Raw genomic sequence first — 18,737 nt, 5'->3', positions numbered from 1 at the left:
CACCGTTCAATGACTCCGTCCATCGTCGCGACCATCGTCTGCCGTCGTGAACGCCATCTTCTTCCGTCTCGACTATCAATCATTGTTCACATGTCAGTTGATCAAATTAACAAACTAAAATTGAAATTGCTAAACCTAATTGATCGAATAACCTTAACTGATTTAATTAAGGTTAAATCATATGTCGGCAGTGCAATATCGGGCTATCCTCAAATACCGGCTGATGGTACCCCTTTTCCCGGTTGATGACCCGTGTCCCGTATGTTGGAAGGCTTGTTTGGATTCTTTTGGGGAGCATGCAGTCCATTGCAAAGAATTACCGGGCTTTAAATATCGACATGATATAGTTCGAGATGTGATTTACGATGTCCTTAATCGGGCCGGGATCTCAGCAAAAAAGGAAGCCCCGGTGAACTTCTTGACTGACCCTTTAGATGAGAGATCAACCCTACGACACGCTGACATTCTTGTTTTTGGATGGGAAGGAGGTAAACACGCGTGCGTTGATTTGACAGGTGTGTCCCCCCTCGTTGGGCTACGGGACCACGGGTTTGTGGTGGGTCATGCGATAAACAAGGCAGAGGCGGATAAAGTAGCTAAGCACGAGAAAGCTTGCCTTGAGAATCAGCACGTGTTCGTACCGTTTGCTTTTGACACCTTTGGAGCTCTCGGCCCTGACGCGGTTCAGTTCCTTAAGCGGGTTCAGCAGGTGGTCAGCAGTAACTCCGCTCATGCTAAGGGTAACGTTGTGTTTAGTAGGGTAGGGTTTGCTATTCAGAATGGGGTAGCGGCGCAGCTTGTTACCCGTCTATCTGCCGTTAGTCTGTAATTGTCTATGCTATTTTGACAAATTATAAATACAATTATATCAAAAAAAAATATAATTAATAATCAATTTGAAGTTTCAATCGATCAATTTAGAGTTTTGAGTGATGAGTTTTAACCTTGAATGTATCAGGATTTAAGCCTGAACGTTTTAGGTTTTTGGCCTAAACGTTTTAGGTTTTAAGCCTAAACATTTTAAGGTTAACCCTGAACGTATTAGGGTTGAGAATTTGGCTTAACAAAACCAATAATCGGATGAAATAGAAAGTGATCCTTTTTTCTTTTATAAGAACGGGAACATCTTCTCTAAAAAGTAGAATGAAATTGATTGACTAAAATTAAACTATATAATCTCTTTATATAGGTATCGAACCATTACAACAGTGGGGTGAAACATTGTAATATTTCATAAATAGTTATGGTAGTTAAGGTGTAACCGCTATAGTTGCATCAGTTGTAAAGTATCTCAGAAACTTGATTTATCTGGCAACAATTCTATGACCCCTAAGTTTTAAGATCCTAACGAAGTACAAGGATGCTACCATATTTCATTTGCTACGTAGCTCATGTGCTATCAATAGACAAAGTTGCTCCACTCGAAAAAATTAGTTGTTACCATAGAACAATTAAGACTACTAATGTCCATAATATGAGTATTAGGAGTTACGAAGGCTAGCCGTAAATACTTTGTAACCAAGTTTATTCTAATATGTATTGTAGGGAAGGCCTCTTGAATCCCACAAGGGGACAACCCCTTGACCCTACCAGGGTGTTGCCTAGGACCCACCAAGGTTCGTTAGTCAATGGTATCATTAAACTCATTTGGTTTACAAGTAAATAGTTAAATACTAATTACCAAAATAGTATGATATTAAATTCATCAACAATAATCTAAATGCTTTTCAATAAAATCTTTTAAATTATTTTAAAATAAAGATAGAGCACTTTCATTTTTATTTTTAGTACAATAATTATATTGAAAATCATGCTTTTTTAGCCATATCGGGTTTACCAATCTTATAAACTTTTATGATTATAATTTCAACTCTTGAAATTAGTTTTTGTGTAACTATTATTATTATTATTATTAGTTTAAATATATAAGAACTTTGGTGCCGCAACTAGCCTATTGGGCATCTTAGCAGTACCGTATTGGTTGGTGATTTTTTTAGTTAGGTTACCATAATAAACGTAGTTGAAACAGACAAGACATCAAAAAAAAATTTGTTTTAGTTCCGGTATCATATCAGACCTGAAACAAACCGATCGAGTTCTCGCAGACTTGAGGCCTTATTTAAAGCTCATGACCGACAACACTCGGCTTTTACCAATTCTCAAGTTTCCCGAACCCCCCCACCTCCAAAAAAAAATGAATTGGTCTCTGCTTCACCTCAACTTTTATATTTTTTTTCGTTTTTAAGTTCCGGTATCGTAACGTATGTAATCAAAACCAACCGAATTCGTATCAAGTTACTACCTCAATGTTCAGGACCGACAACGCTTGAGTTCTACCACCACCCATTTTACCAACCAAATAAACGTCCTCTTAAATATTTTGTTTTCTTATATGTTAATGTTATTATATGTTGATTTGACGAATTCAATTTTTGGGTTAACGCTTAAATTTTCCTAATGATGTCTATATCCAAACGAACGCAGCCAGTAGCCCAATACTGACCGAATTTGTGTCAACTCATCGTCATAACGCTTGAGTTTTATCAATACCCGAGTTTCAACTTTGTGGTTTTGCAGCTGTCATTGCGCCATGTCGAAAAACTAGTTAAATTTATGTGTCGTTAAAAGCAAATCCAAGTATTAAAAGCTGTCAAATTAACTAAAAGTTAATTTATTTTCTTGTATATACTAGTGTGTAGACGCCATGTCACGATTTTATTGGCATGCCGCATGGATCTATGTTTTGTTTTGTTGTGTTTTAAGTTTATTTATTGTACACTAGTTTTTATCCTTCGTATTACGAGGTTATTTTATATTGTTTGTTCTAATATTTATTTATTTTGTTAATTTATATTTTTTTATTGTATACAAGTTAATAATATACTTATGGTTTGATGATAAATTGTTTCACAAATAAATGAGATGTTATAACCCGGTTTAAAAGCTATATGGTTTTGATGAGACCCAAGACCCGTTTATTTTTTTACTTTGAAATTGATTTTTTAATTATAAATAATATTTATGAAATTAATAATATACTTATGATTTGATTAGATCCAAGACCCGTTTATTTTTTTTACTATCTGATTGGTTTTTTAATTTAAATAATATATATCTTTTTTTAAAATAAATAAGATATTATTTTTTTATTATATCCTATTTTATAGGATTTTTACATAAATAATTTGGTGTGAATATTTTTTAATTTAATGAGATGTTATAACCCGTTTAAGGTTTGGTAAGACCCATACCCATGAATTCGGGTCAAATGCATGAGAAACCTCCATTTAAAAATCAAGCAAATATGGTGACTCAAAAAAAAAGTGGAGCGACCACATCACGACACGTAGGATTTTTATATCTTCGTTTATATATATATTATAGATACAATTTCTTCATCTCTACAATGAAAACTATTGATAAATCAAATTTGGGTCAAATCGCATGCAGCCATTGTTGAATGAACCACAAATATCTTATATATATATAAACGAAACTTTCATACATTCTCTCAAGCTACCAAATTGTTTTATTTGTAAATGAAGGAGGAGGATTATCATGTATTTGACCTGAATTCACGGGTGTAGGTCTCATCAAGCTCAAATAGCCCTTAAACGGATTATAACATCTCATTAAATTAAAAATTAATCTCACCAAATATTTGATATGAAATCATATAAATACTAAAAATTAGTATCCTACTTTTTTATTAATAGTTAAGAAAACAATTTTATAATAAAAAAGATAAACGGATCATATGTCTCACCAAAATAGATTTTAAAACAGGTTATAACATCTCATATATTTGTATGAGTTATACCAAACCCAAATATTTTTGAATGGGTTATACCACTTTAGGTTTAAGATAGAAATAAGAAAACATTAATGTGGCGGAGTTGTGTTGATACTTGATAGAGAGAAGATCAGAAGAATGTCTACACTTGCTAAGATATATCCATGAATATTACAAATTCATTTAATAAAATCAATACGCGAAAATGACATTTATGACATTAAAATCACCATGTGTTAGTGATTTGTTTCGCTAGAAAGAAAGAGGTTTGTTGTTGAGATCGATCTATCTCTAGCAGACACAACGTTCCGCACCATGAAAATATATAGTCACACCTATCTCCACGTGCCCATACCACATGGTCTTAAAATGATTGTAGGTGTTAGTTAATATTATTAACAATATTTGGCTTATTTTCCCACCTAAAAAGACGTGGTCACATGGGCGGTTAATGAGACAGTTGTCGTTATTATACTAGACATCAATTCCATTCTGTCCAATTTCTCTAGTTTTTATTATTTTCATAATAAATAATTTTGAAGTTCATAACTCAAGACATGTATGTATCTTTATTCTTTACCTAGAAAAAAACTAAGGCCTTCAAGAAAGGTGTGACTGGAATGAATCATTAAGTTTGTCTAATAATATACAGTTGCATATATATTGTTTTGAAATACCAAAAACAAAAACACGTACATGACAAAAGGAAAAGAATTATACAGTGTTAGCAGCTATGCACCCAGCCCAGCCCGACCTGACCCGACCCGACCAGTCTTGTGCATTAACCGCTTTTACAAACCTGCTCATATTCGACCCGTGACGTAGCCAGCTCATAGCTTTATCTTTCTGTATTTTCCAACAAGACTAGAGTATTAATTAGCTGGATTGATCAAGGCTTCCTCTTGTCCATCTTTGCCTGAATATTATACCACTTCTTTGCTCCTGATGAATTTTTATCGTCTTTCAAAATAACCCGTTTTTTACTTCTAATACTACCTATTCGTGGGGCGGTTGTGTATGACGCGTGTATCTCGTTTCTTTGTTTAAGAAGCTCTTCAATCTACAACATAGATCGAATTGAATCATATATATATATGCCCCTTCCTTCATCTACAAATATAAACCATATAAATGCACATACCGTTTGCATTTCTTGCCTATATCTGCTTGTCATATCGGTAAATTGTTCAAGAACCTAAGAAAGCACAACAGTAAGTTTTATTAATGAAACTAAAATGAAGGATTCTCTAATGTCTAAACCAAACCTGTCTATATTCAGTTTCAAATTTAGCGATTTCCGTTCGTTTTGAAGAAATATGTGCTTCAACCGTGCGCAGATTCTCCTTTTCGTTAACAAAAGAAGCTGTAGAAAGAACTTCAATTGTGTAGCTAGCACTTTTAAAGAAATTGTCACCTGCACAAAAAAAATCAAAATCAAAAGGTATATAGCGAGGGTCAGATATGCACACATAAGAGTCTTTCAAATAAAAATCATGAATCTAACCGTAAATAGCGAATGTATGAACACCAGCTTTTAATTCGGTAATCTCGCATGGCTCAAATCCTTCTAGCTTTTTAAAGAAAGCGGCATCCGGATCCTTCTTAGCCATCTGGACCCCACTCATCATAGAGAAGATGATAATAAGTTGATACAAAAGTAAGATAACTGTGTGTGTAATGTGTACTCACTAGGCTAGATTGTTGATCCAATCTATAGACTGGGAAGCCAAGGAAATACATTCCAGCAGCTGTCACCTTTCCTTTTTTTGCACTGTCTTCCTGAAATGGAAAAAGTTTAACTTATTAACTTTTAGGGCCACAAAAACCATAACAAGTTTAATCACTGCGTACCTGCAGAGCGAGATTCAGTCCACCGTTTTCATCGCGCTCAAAGTATAAAAGCTACAAAATAGAGGTATCCTACTTGTTAAGTTATGATGATACTAGCTAATGAGTAAAATAGACATATTTACAAACCTTGAACTTGCTTTTTTCCGATGATTGTGCTCGGCAAACTATTCCAGCCTGTGCTTCCTTTTCTGTTATTCTAACAGAATAGAAATGAGCACATTGCCTTTCAACCTGTTGAGAAATGTGAGATGTCTTATGAAATACACACGCACGCGATTAAATTAAATAAAGGAAGCGAAAGCAAAAAAAAAAACAACTACCTTTCTGGAAACAGGCTTCCCCAAAGCAAGTGGAAGGGTGGGGACTGCACCGTTTATCGCCTCCTCTAACACGGTTGCTGATACAAGAGTTTTTATTGGCACTCCAAGTTTGCTGTCACATGTGCGTTTAATTCAAAGGCTTTTTTTTGAAGTTAAAGAAAAAAACAAACACACAAGGACTTAAAAAAAAATAAAGACCTGAAAAATGCAGCAACCATGGTACTCATAGCTCCTAAATTAGAAAGATCAAGCTCCAATTCCTGGGTTTCAGCTTCAATAGCCTGAGTTGAAGATGAAGATTATGATGTGAATGTGAGCATATATACATATATAATTGAATTGATGACCTCAAAACCAGCAGTGTCATAGTGTTTGCGTTTATCGGGATCAGATAGTATATTATACGAATAAGTGATCTCCTTAAACATATCTGCTGATTTAGGGTCATTTGCATTCTTGTCAGGATGGTACCTAACATAATGAATAATCAATTAATTAGAGAAAACGTACAAATGAACTAAAAAGGAAATCTTGAGGTCAATCATAACATTTATATATATCAATAGATAAGAATATAAGATAATAATACTTCAAAGCCAATCTACGGTAAGCGGTCTTGATTTGTTGATCTGTGGAGGTGACAGAAACACCAAGAACCTCATACGGGTCTCTCCTTAATTGATTATCTCCTTTATTATTATTATTATTATTATTATTATTATTATTATTGGATCTCGGCATTCTTTATAAACCAAAAGTTACAGGATCAAGAATAAGAATAAGAAGAAAGCCTGGACATTTATTTGGAGAAACCCTCGAAAGGAGACTGATTTTGATTTTGATTTGGAGGAGATGATAGATAGCTTTCTTCTCTTTTCTTGGAAAACCAAATTAGAAATCAAGAAATGGAGGGGAAATTAGTTGGAACTCGTTTCTTTTCATCTATTCTATTATAATTATAACTAGTTTTTTAGCATGGAATTATCCAAATTATAAAAATACATAACGTTTATAGAAAATGTATTACATCTATATCATGTACGGGTGGCAAAACAATCAAATGGGTTGTTTTGGGTCAGTATTGATAATTTTCAAAATTGGAATGAGTTAGGATGGATTAAAAAATTTTTTCAAGTAGGTCAAAATGGGTTAGAGAAATGCTAGTGACTTTTGGTTATGGGTTCGAATGGGTTAAAATGGATTAAAACAAGCTCCATTCAATTTTATGTTAAACAATACCCACGAAACCTAATGGAAATTGAGAAATCGAAACCAAAATCATTGAAACCGAATAGATACCAAAACAACCGAAATGAAAAAAAGCAAAACCGAACCAAAAAAATCCAACAAAATTTCGAACAAAACCAAGCCCTATTCAGTGAAAACAGAAGCGACACTTTTCAAACGAACAAATGAATGCCCTAACGAACATATGATGACCACAACGAGTAAATGGAGACTTGAATGGGGAAATCAACCCCTTAATCATCCCACGAGACCATAATATCCTCTGAGTTTTGTTTTTTTATAATATTCAACAATATAGTATAACATGTTAATGATAACATTTGAAATTTTATTTTTTTTCAATCTTTAACAAACATGGTTTGTTGTTGATATTTTTTATTTCACCAAATATTCTGAAATATATAGTAACATACATAATATGTTAATATTTATTTTTATAAAAATGTATAAACATAATATAAATAGGGTGTAAAAGGAAAGTGAATAATTATAGATTTATGACATATATTATGGTCAATTAATATTTTAGTTTTGGAGGGAAAAGAGATATGAGGTTTAATCAAAAAGCGACACGTGTCACAGTTATTTTCTTTTATTAAAAGAGTATGATAATACTGGGTTTGATTCCCCGTATTACGTGGATGCTTTATATTATTCGCTTATAATATTTATATAATTCTTTATATTTTAATTTTATTTATTGTAAAGAAGTTAATAATATACTTAGAGTTTGATGATGAAAGAGTTTCACAAATTAATGAGATGTTGTAACCCGGTTTAAAAGCTATCTGGGTTTGGTGAGACTCATGACATGCTTATTTATTTTACTATTAAATTGTTTCTTAATTATAAATAATATATTTTTTGTGTTAAAAATTGGATATTAATTTCTAGTATATCCCTATTTTTTAGGATTTTCAAATCAAATATTTGATGAGATTAATTGTTAATTTAATGAGATGTTATGATCCGTTTAAGAGCTTACTAGGTTTGGTGAGACCCATACCAGTGAATTCGGGTCTAAAGAATGAGAAACCCGTTAAGACAGCGCCGTCAACGGACATCTGACAACAAAATATTTTCTGATGAACATGGGAGTGATATGTATTAAGCATACCACGGTCATACTTGCCATGCGGCATAATTGTCCCTGAAGTAGTTTTTGCGCATGTTTTGCTTACATGAGAAGGGATTGAGATTTGCTGAATCGTTGAACGATATTGCTGTTGTATGTTAACAAATTTTGAAAGCATTTTTTAATCAAGTCAACGTTATTAACCAACACATAGCTTATATATTTTCAAAAGTGTTTTCAGATTCTTAGAAATGAGGATATATACAATGATAGATGTTGAAATGAAGATTCTCAGGCATAATGTATAGCTGATGGCTGTTTTGTAAACCGAATCATTATAAACTTGTTTTAAACAAATAAATTATGTAAACGATATGGGTGATTAATACCCTATGATCATATAAAGTAAATATTATATTCAAAAACATTTTTCGTTGCGTAACAGACTTTGATGAATTAAAAAATTAAATTGGTATCAATTGTTGATCATACGTTAAGATCCCGGAGGCGGGTTGTGACATTAACCCGTTTTGTTTTAAAGAAAAATCAATATGGGTGATAAGTTGATAACTTTAAAATGAAAAAAGAAATGGGTTTCGGAGGAATTAAAGATTGAAAAGCCTTTAATCTCGCTGTCTTTATCACATTGTGTTTCAAACCTTCAAATCACTTTCTTGTTTACCTACTCTATTAACTAATTTCGTCATGGATACGTCTGTAACATTATTGTAGCTGCTATATTTATTTTGATATAAAAAACATTATAATTTTCATTTGATCAATCTTTTATAAAGAACTAGTCAACATTGAGAAACCAATAATGCATTGATAGCATCCAACCAAGACAAGTGTCACATGACATTTAACAAAAAGTTTTAGTAGATGTCATGTCAATATTTTTTATTATATCATGACTTATTATCTGGCTTTTTATTATAACTCATGATCCGTAAGAATTTATAAAATTTTGAAAAATGAATTATCGTTTGTTATGGGTTTCGAACCTAATACCTCATGTTTCAAACCAAAGGTGCTTATCAACTCCAATAAAGTGATACTATGTTAAATTTTTTTACTTCACATATATAAATGTAGTTCTCTTCAAACATAAAACCACAATTATATTTAATTGTTAACATTTTCATAATTCGCAAAACATAACAAATTATGATTGTTCATCATTTCTATTTTTATTTTAAAATATAATATATTTTTATTTATTTTATTTTACAACAAAATCTTAGTCTTTGTGAATTTATTTTTTAAATCTGTGACAACATTCTGTTATAAATATCATTTTTATACACACAATATTTAATATAGCAATATCGGTATGAATGTTTTATTTTTAAAATATAACAAACACTAACGTTTGGTTTTCAACTTAAAAATATAGGGCATAATATATCAAAAAAAACTTATTAAAAAAGTCATAAATAAAAGTTATTATATAAAATAATTGAATTTAAGTAATAGTTTTTATTTTTATTATATTTTTTATTTATATGAAACACGAGCTCTGTCCTAATATATTATATAATAGAGTCGTCATAATTTGCAAATTAACTATATATATATTTAAAGTTTAAACCCTTTTTTATAAGAATTTAAACTATTGTTGTCTTCCCCCTAGGCCCTAGCTAATCTATTCCTTTTCCACAACTACTATATATTATATTTTTATGATTATAAATTCTAAGTTATCTAGAAGGACGTAATGGATGAATTTATTATTAGTCACACTTAATCAACTCTTGCTGGTTTGATGCTTGAAAAAAAAAAACAAAGACAAGTGTGCATATACCTCTGAAGAAATCATTTAAAATTGAGCAAATAGTAAACAATAATTCATGACAATTCCTTCTTAAGAAACCAAACCATGGTAATCAAGCAACATATATAATTAATTAAAAGTATATATAGTATTTTAAATAAGTCTTTCTTACAATAATTAAATTAATAATACAAAATTATAGGTTGGTCACCATACAAATTAATTTAATAACAAATTAAAAAAAAAAAAGGAAAACAAAAATCTGCTCTAGTTATTGATTTTCTTCTTCATCAAGCTAGATCTTACAAAAACAAATTAATAATTACATATAAGTTTCTGGAGAGAAAATGGATTAACTTTTGAGTTACATGATGGATTTGGAGCTCAAACTCAATTGAAGATCCAACGTCCCAACATACTTTTGTTTTAAATTTAAATGATCAACTGGTTGAGAAGAGGAAGAGGGTTTGATGGCAAGTGGCCTCATCATGTAGTCGTTCCCTGATCTTGTGTTATTATCAACATGTGTAAGAGTGAAGCTGCATGAATCCCTGAAGGACAACTGCATATCATCATCATGATCATAATCATACCGCCTAAAACTAATATTAGACTCGAATTTTTCAGGGTCGTGTTTGTAATGAATGTAGGGTTGGAGGTAGTAGTTGATTCTTGCCCTTCTTGCTTGTAATTGCAACCTTTTTTTCTTCAATCTTTCTTTCTTGTGCGCGTTCTGATGCCCTCCCAACGCTTGCGAGTTTATGTACTCCTTGAAACAATATTGGCACTCGAATTTCTTCAAATTTGTAGGAAGCTGATCATTCTTTTGTGTCCTTGGTGATGAAGAAGAATCTACGCTTTCGTCGCAAGGATGCAGCTCAAAGCCGAATAACTTGAGTTTTTTCTCAGCATATGTTTGTGTTGAGTGTTGATCACTTGCATCTCTTTCTTCACATGTTGAGGAGGGTACATCATGAGACACATTTTTTTCCATTATATATCTTGAATATTATTTAACATATATATCTTACAAACTAACTAGAGTTTGAAACTGATGTACCAATATGGGGTATGGCATGTCTACTTTTATAGAAACTCAAAACATTGTTTCTCTTTTATTTTTTTAATAAGTGTGTACATCATGTATAATTATTTTAAACAACCCCAAGGTAGAGAAAAAATATATAAAAGAAAAGAAAAGAAAAGAAAGAAAAGAGAGGGTAAATAGTCAAGATAGGGGAAGTTTGTGTAAAAGCAATATTTGTTGAAGATTTCCTCCACCTAAAGTAGGAGACATATATACCTTAATTTAAGAGTTTGATGCCACTTTAAAGTATTATTTTAGTTTTAAATAAATTTCTACATTTATTATGTGCACTAACAATTTTCTCTTAATTTTTTTAACACCTATTACTTCTTCTTAACACCACCAAACCTTTGCATTGTAAGATTTGAACTTTATACCATTATCAATAGGATGCCCTCATGAGTTGATCGCACAGACACATGTCACCACTAGAAAATGTAATTCCAACAAATTTCAGGCGAATTTCCAACAAAACAAACTAGCCATGATTTTGCTACAGTATTGCAACAAAATAGTAACAACACCACTTTTCGATGAAAAATTGTTGCTAACTCTCCAACAAAAAAAATATATACATGCATGTATCAAATATGTTAAATAATTTTCGTTGGAAAACTATTAGAAACTATTATATATACAATTATTTGTGTTGTCTATCGCGTTATGCTTTTGTTAAAAAGTTGTAGTAAACTAGAATAAAATAATAAAAAATTAATAAAATAGGTTTTTTTAGAAAATGATAGGAACTTCGCAACAACAGATATTTATAGAAAAAGTTGTTGGAAATATTTGAAAATCATTTTTCCGCTATTTGTTTTTCTCACAGGGCTTTTTGTACAAAATCGTTTGAAAATAAGTTTTACAATAAATTTTTAACGGAAACCATCATAAGGAAATAACTCATTTATTTAATAGTGTAGTAATGATGCATCATCCTTAAAGTTGGAGCAGTATTATTTTAATATTTTTGTAAGAAAAACAAAAGTTAAGGAAAGTGGGGGTTGTATTCACCTGGAAGGAAAGAAGTCTTCAACTGCAGCAAATCTAGTGCTTTAAAATATTATTATTAACTAATATTAATATTTTAGCATTACTTTTGTTGACTAACTGATCAGTGGATTAATTCTTGTAGTTTTAAATATTCTCTTGCGCTATCTTGGATATATTCCCCCACAATGCTATATTTAAGTCAAATGTGGTTTTAAAGTCTTTATTATCAATTGGTTTTTCTATACAAAATCATTTTTTTAGATGTTCCGGAAGTAATCAACTGCCTGATTTGTTATCATCTTATAGTTTCTCATCTGGAAAATTATGTATCTGTATCACCAAACTAGCTTTTGAACTCGTATATTACGAGCATGTTTGGGATATATTGAGTTTAAAACATGCTTATTGGCTTATTGGTGTTTTCAAAAAGTCAATAAGTTAAAATGTGTTTGGCAATCATAAAAATCTTTTTATTTTAGCTTTTTAAAAGGGTTAAAAGCAGTTTTCTAAAAGCCTTAAATCCTGACTTTTTATTTAAATAAAGAAAAACAATGTTAAAGTCTAAAATATTAAATTTATAAAATTAAGAAAATCTCTTTATATACAACATTTGTTGTTTTATTACAAGTATTTCCATCGTCGTCCAATATTAATAGTTTTAGACCACGTTTGTTAATTACCTTGGATATTGCAACAGATTGTGTTCAAGGGAAAAAAACTGGACATCAAAGGAGCAAACCAACCCTAGAAAAATTGTTCTTGGCTATTTTCTATTTAACTTCATATTTCTACTTGTTTGATCTCCAATCAATATTTTACTTTTATTTCCTGACTACTTTTATAGTCTAATTGCTAAAAAGGTTTTTTGACCAATGATCCATGAATAGCTAGAATAAATGGGTGAGAGTTTTGAAGATTATGAGGGAAAATTGACTACTTATAACCCAATTACCAAAATGGTTTTGACCTATAGTTCATGAACAACTAAAATGAATGAGAAGAGAGATTGGAAGATTAGAAGGGAAAATTACGATAGAACTGAATGCATGCTTGACACATAAACCTCATTTTTTTACTTTATTGAAAGAGTACGATTATAACCTTTTGTGTGGTGTGATAAGTTCAAGGTAGAATGAGGAACGAAAGGCGATAGAAATCATGCTGGTGATTTATCAATGAAAGTTCATCTTCTAGACTAATGTTGGATTGCTTGATTATTAGTGAATAATGGTAGCGCCCTTATGAGATTTGGGTGATTTTCATTAAGCAATTTCTCCATTTAATATAAAGTTTTAAATTAGAAACACCGTTTGTGGATATATAAACTAATTAAGCATCTAAAGTCTAAACATCTTGCTTAATAAGAAATTCCTTCTCTGCTAAAAAAATGTGTCAATCTCAGTTTTTATTATAAAGCTTAAAACTATCTAGGATCAAACAATAGGATATCAGAATTCCTATATATATATATAGAAGAGAAACAACCTTTAAAAGTACACAATAAAAAAGAGAGAACGTGATATGATATAATATAAAGTATTGATGATCCTGTTGATTCATGGTGGAAGATCATGTTCATATACAATGTTTGAACCTAAAATTCAATATACAACTATAAAAAAAAAAAAAAAAAAAAAGAAGCCAAATTTAAACTCAATTTCCATCATGCCGTTATATAATATGATGGAAGAGTGAGTTGTTGCCAAAAGCAGGAGTAATGTAAAGTGGATGCTTGGTGATTAAAGCATCCCATACTTATTATTATTATTATTATTATTATTAGACATATAGTGATAGTTTATTCTAAACAAATTATTTTTTTTAAACGATCAACTCACACACTCAATTGAACTACTTCAAAATTTATGTATTTTATCACAACCAACAAGAATTTTCAGGTACTCAAGAAATAATACGACTATACACATCTTACTAAACTATAAGTTTTCCAAACAAGTTATTTTTAAGAATAAAAGATTGAAACGTAAAAAGAATAGTGTATAAATCACATGGCTTATGTAATATTCAGTTTATGTCTTTGTGAGATACATGTGCGAGCATACAGAAAAGTTTAATGGATGATTAAAATATTTATTTTATTTTTTGGAATTTTCATTATATAGTATATTATAAATATGTAATATTTTATGGATATAATATGGTAGGAGGGTTTTCATTGAGATCTAGACATATCTTCTTGGACCAAACAAACCACATTAATCAATACTCTAAAAGCATATATTAAGGTGAATAAAAGTCTACTTTACCATATAATTCCTATAAGTTCCATCTTAATATTAAATTGCTTGTTTTATTCCATTGTCTCGTAGTAGAAAAATCTATAATACTAGTGGATTAATTACCTTCCTTCCTTCCACCACCATTAAGGTCAATTCCCACTTGTTAAAAAAGAGATGTAATCTTTTTTTGGTTGCTTTAAAGGAAAAATTCCAAGTAGGTATGAAGTCATCATACATGCATATTTTATATCTGAACAAGTGGGCATCAATTAAACATTTTATAGTGCATTTTATTTTTTGAGTGAACATGTTTTTAGATTTCTCCAATAAGATATCACGTTAATTAATCATGTAATCAGTGTTGTAGAAATTGCTAGTCGATAGTCGAACGGTAAGGTGAGGTCTAGCGATTAATCGAGATTAATCGGATCGGACTTAATGTTAGGGCTGTCACTTTTACCTGAAACCCAAAACCCAACCCGAAAAAACACGTCCCGAACCCGAACTAACCCGACCCGAAAAACCTAAACCCGAGAAAAGACTAACCCGAACCGAAGTAATTCGGGTTAGTTCTCGGGTTTGATTTATAAGTTTCGGGTGAACCCGAATAAACTTTTAGTTTTGAAATTAAATATAGTCTTAGACACTAACGTTATCAAAATATGGTCCTAATCGATTGTTGTCATTACAACTATTAAAGATCGATTGTTTATTGTTAATTTATGTTTTCCGTTTATTACTAATAGCAATCGTAATCAAAAGACCAAAGACCAAATCACACCCGATAGAAGACGATTATGGTTTTAGTTAGTTTTACTCTTCTTTTGGATTGTTTTTGTCAAATTACGTTGGTTTATTGTTTGATCATTTGCTTACAAGCAAACAATAATATGTTGTTTTAAAAATAACATTGTAGTTTTTAAATTTTTTTGTTTTCTCGAATACTCGAAACCCAAAAAAACCTGAAACCGAATTACCCGAACCCCAAAAACCCGTGAGAGATTCGGGTTGGGTTTCGGGTCAAGATTTAAAACTTTGAAACCCGAAGGGCCGGCCCGAAAAACCCGAAACCGTAAAACGAACCCGGAGAACACCCCTACTTAATGTATAATTTACAATTTTATATATACTAACACACATTTTTATATGTAATTTTCAGTTTTATATATACATACATACATATATATATATTGGCCAGAAATTGGCTGGAGTCTTGTTGAAAATCGCTAATTTTTTTATGGAATCTCGCCAGAAACCTATAACTTTGGTCGGAATCTCGCCGGAAACCTCCATTTTGGCTGATTTGACCAATGACAGATTAATTGGCCGACTTGCCCAAAATTAATTAGTGAAGTGGGGACTAATCGGAACGCATGGTTAGGATTTTTGCACACTGCATATAAAAACTTAAATTAATTAATTGTGAGTAAGAATCTCCGGGGAATTCTGGATCAACTTCTTCTGTATATGTGGGTACACCGCCGCCATGGGTCGGGCACTCCAATCAGCTAGTGTATTTCGTGTTATACTATCCGATGAAGAATGACTTTGCTTAATGTATCTACTGTATTTTGGATTCGCAAACTGATGAATAGCTGCTAATCAGGTAATTACCTTCTTCCAACTGTATCTATTAATGGGACGTGTATCATATTGGAGATTGTTGATACTTTGTTAGGTGATGCGCTAACGGGTGTTGATATTAGATTTTGTTTCTTTCTATTTACTTGAGATGATTGGTTTATGAATTTAATTTAAGACAATAGAACAACTCGCCTCCGGTCATGAAGGATTTTGACTGAGAAAGTGGCCATCTGGCCATTCTAAATAACTCTTTGATTTCCAGTTTCATAAATTATCAAAAAAAAAAAAAAAATTCAAGGTTTAGAAAAAGAGCTCAAATTAAACTGAGTTCGACCTTTAAAAAAGAACATGAATCTAACCGACTTTGAGCTCGAGTAAGTCAAAACACGCCAAGCTTGGCTCGTTAAAACTTTTACAATTCACTTTCTTCTATCAATACAACCTAAAGCCAAGATGAGAAATAATACATCAACATAAATATTGGTTTTGACCTTAGACCAATTAGCCAACGTTGGCACATTTTGACCTGCTCAAAGTCGAACCTGAACTCCGTTTAATTTGTGGTGTCTTATGAAGTTTGACCTTGATTTGATTTGTGCTCTTATTCTAGCTCGAGCTCAGCTCGTGATTCAAAAGGCAAAGGATCGGGTTTGACCGGTCGATACCAAGCTCGTGGTTAAAAAGGTCAAACGGTCAAGTTTGACCGGTTTGAACCCAGGTTGCTATAAGTTATGGTATAAGCCCATGCAATCCCTGTGGTTCTGGTGCAGCTTATTACTTCATGCCTTGCACGCCAACCATTTTTTTTAGTTTTTCAAACATTTATTATCCGTTATGAAACAAAATAAACGAATAGCACAACTGTTGTTGTTTATGGTTATTACTTCACTCCTGTTATTATTGGTGAATGCAAGTCGTATTTTAATGGTATGGCGATTTGTACTAGTACCATTTAGGATTCGTTTATGTTATACGTTGATGTTGTGATGAGAATGTGGCTTTCTTCGTCCACCGGTTACATCCGTTTTCCGGGCCACATTTTAAAAATTTAGGCGTGCTCTGAAGACTACTGAAATTGCTTTATAGAAGAATCTGGTTTGGTTAGGTTCGCTAAATTCTATAATACCACGAACGTATCCATTGATCAATCCTTGCATGAGGTTTCATCCGCAGAAGGTCAGTGTTGACCTTATTTGAGGTCAATTTCCTTTACCTGTCATTATAATGAGTGCCTACTTAATTCAAATACTTTAATATTTTGATTTTATATGTCTCAGATGCAATTATTCAAAAAAATAAGATTGATGAATTAATGGAGGAAGTTAATCAGTTACATGTGGCTATTGAAGCTCTTCATGTTAAGCATATAGAGTATACTGATATGCTTTAGAGTTATTAAAGCCATATCCATTATGTGGATCAGTTTGAGATAAGATAAAAAAAAATTGCAGAACTTGAAGTAGAAAAAATCATGTGAATTGGAGGTGAGGTAGAAGACATCATGGCCGAACTTGGAAGTAGAAGAAAACTTATGAACAAAAGATGCAAAAGGACAGATGTTATGTTGCGCAAACTCCTGTCGCTTGTAACATTAATGAAATATTTACGTTTACAACGTTGCACAGAGACAAGGCATTGAGTATATGATTAGTTTGCGTGACCAAATAGCTAGTCAACAAATTTCAAATGATTAAAATTGTACGTAAATATTAATTTGTATTTGGATTTTAGTATGTTTCCTTGGATTTTGGAGGATTTATGTGTAATTGGGTTTTTAGTGATGTTTAGTATTTCCATTTTATAATTATTCATCTTTCAGCGTAGCCATTAAAAGTTCTGACCAACAATATTTTATTCAATACGAAATAGTTAAGAGGGGTAAAATAGTCATTCTCTATAATCAATCAGAGATCCAACCAAACAACATTTCCTGGTTCAGCACTTACTGGTTCAGAGTCTCTTATTCATTCAGACCTCTTACTAGTTTAGCACTTAATGATCAGCACTTGCCAAACAGCCCCTAAGCTACATGTTTTTGAACACAACCTAGAACCCGGACCATCATATATTTAATATTTGTTTACAAGTCTCATATTTGAGTTGTTATTTAGTCGATATCATTGACCGCTTAAATCAAAGTTAATTTGTTTATGTTTTAAAAATCCAGGAATCAAATTCAATGTTTCTCAAGTAATCAAAATCCATATAATTCTACGAATAGCTTACTTAAGTAATCAATTATGCTTAAACACTGACCATAAACCCTATGTGCTTCGACATCCTACATACAATAACTAGTTAAGATGGGTAGGTAACACAACTTTTTATCTTTGACCGGTCATGTGACGTTAGTCAGTACTTGAACTCCCCTTCTTAGAAAGACAAATCTTATCTAACACTTTGATACTGATAGACCTAAGATATAGCTTTGGTATTAAATATATATTCTAATAGATTGAAGTTTGAGTTTATTTAATATTATGAAAACATTCTTTGTCGATTAAAGTCATATCCCACGGCCTAAAAGTTATATTTACTGGATTTGATTAGTAGACGGTTTGGACCGATATTTGAAACAGGAAACGGGTCTAACTAAAAAAAAGTAAGCCAACAACTATGTGAATTAAATAATAGTTTTAACCACAATACACACAAACAAGTTTCTAGAAAAAAAAAGGGTTGTCTGTTTGATTCTAATAATTAACACCAATCATTTTCGGCTAATTTGGATCATTGATTGTTCACTGGTCCACTGGCTCATTTTCATTCCTCGAG

General features: G+C 31.7%; 2 protein-coding genes across 2 annotated transcripts; both read right to left on the bottom strand.

The window, feature by feature from the left end:
* Positions 1 to 4,119: 4,119 nt before the first annotated feature.
* LOC143531696 (chaperone protein dnaJ 16-like) lies at positions 4,120 to 6,657 on the bottom strand. The gene is made up of 11 exons (XM_077026939.1): positions 6,554 to 6,657; positions 6,312 to 6,435; positions 6,163 to 6,245; positions 5,965 to 6,076; positions 5,771 to 5,875; positions 5,645 to 5,695; positions 5,483 to 5,572; positions 5,298 to 5,403; positions 5,059 to 5,207; positions 4,935 to 4,988; positions 4,120 to 4,853 (listed from the first exon to the last, which is right to left on the bottom strand). Exons 2-11 carry the CDS (start codon positions 6,390 to 6,392, stop codon positions 4,683 to 4,685), a joined length of 1,002 nt encoding a protein of 333 aa, XP_076883054.1. The 5' UTR covers positions 6,393 to 6,435; positions 6,554 to 6,657; the 3' UTR covers positions 4,120 to 4,682.
* A 3,768-nt stretch (positions 6,658 to 10,425) lies between these two features.
* LOC143531754 (uncharacterized) lies at positions 10,426 to 11,055 on the bottom strand. Its single transcript, XM_077026990.1, has one exon. The coding sequence runs from the start codon at positions 11,053 to 11,055 to the stop codon at positions 10,426 to 10,428; it is 630 nt and encodes a 209-aa protein (XP_076883105.1).
* Positions 11,056 to 18,737: the final 7,682 nt, after the last annotated feature.

This window comes from Bidens hawaiensis, unplaced genomic scaffold (assembly GCF_021521415.1).
Source record: "Bidens hawaiensis isolate Kalapana, Puna unplaced genomic scaffold, B.hawaiensis_p1.1 tig00009224_1, whole genome shotgun sequence".
Lineage (NCBI taxonomy): Eukaryota > Viridiplantae > Streptophyta > Magnoliopsida > Asterales > Asteraceae > Bidens > Bidens hawaiensis.
The sequence above is the reverse complement of the archived record's forward strand: the minus strand, read 5'-3'. Positions and strand labels throughout refer to the sequence as shown.

Bases quoted from the DNA above. Each gene is read 5' to 3' on its own strand.
- LOC143531696 (XM_077026939.1), bottom strand. From the start codon at position 6,392: ATGTTTAAGGAGATCACTTATTCGTATAATATACTATCTGATCCCGAT. The intron at 5,876-5,964 runs GTAGTTGTTTTT...ATTTCTCAACAG, and splicing joins GGAAGCCTGTTTCCAGAAAG to GTTGAAAGGCAATGTGCTCA. The intron at 5,208-5,297 runs GTTAGATTCATG...TTTTTTGTGCAG, and splicing joins TCATACATTCGCTATTTACG to GTGACAATTTCTTTAAAAGT.
- LOC143531754 (XM_077026990.1), bottom strand. From the start codon at position 11,055: ATGGAAAAAAATGTGTCTCATGATGTACCCTCCTCAACATGTGAAGAA.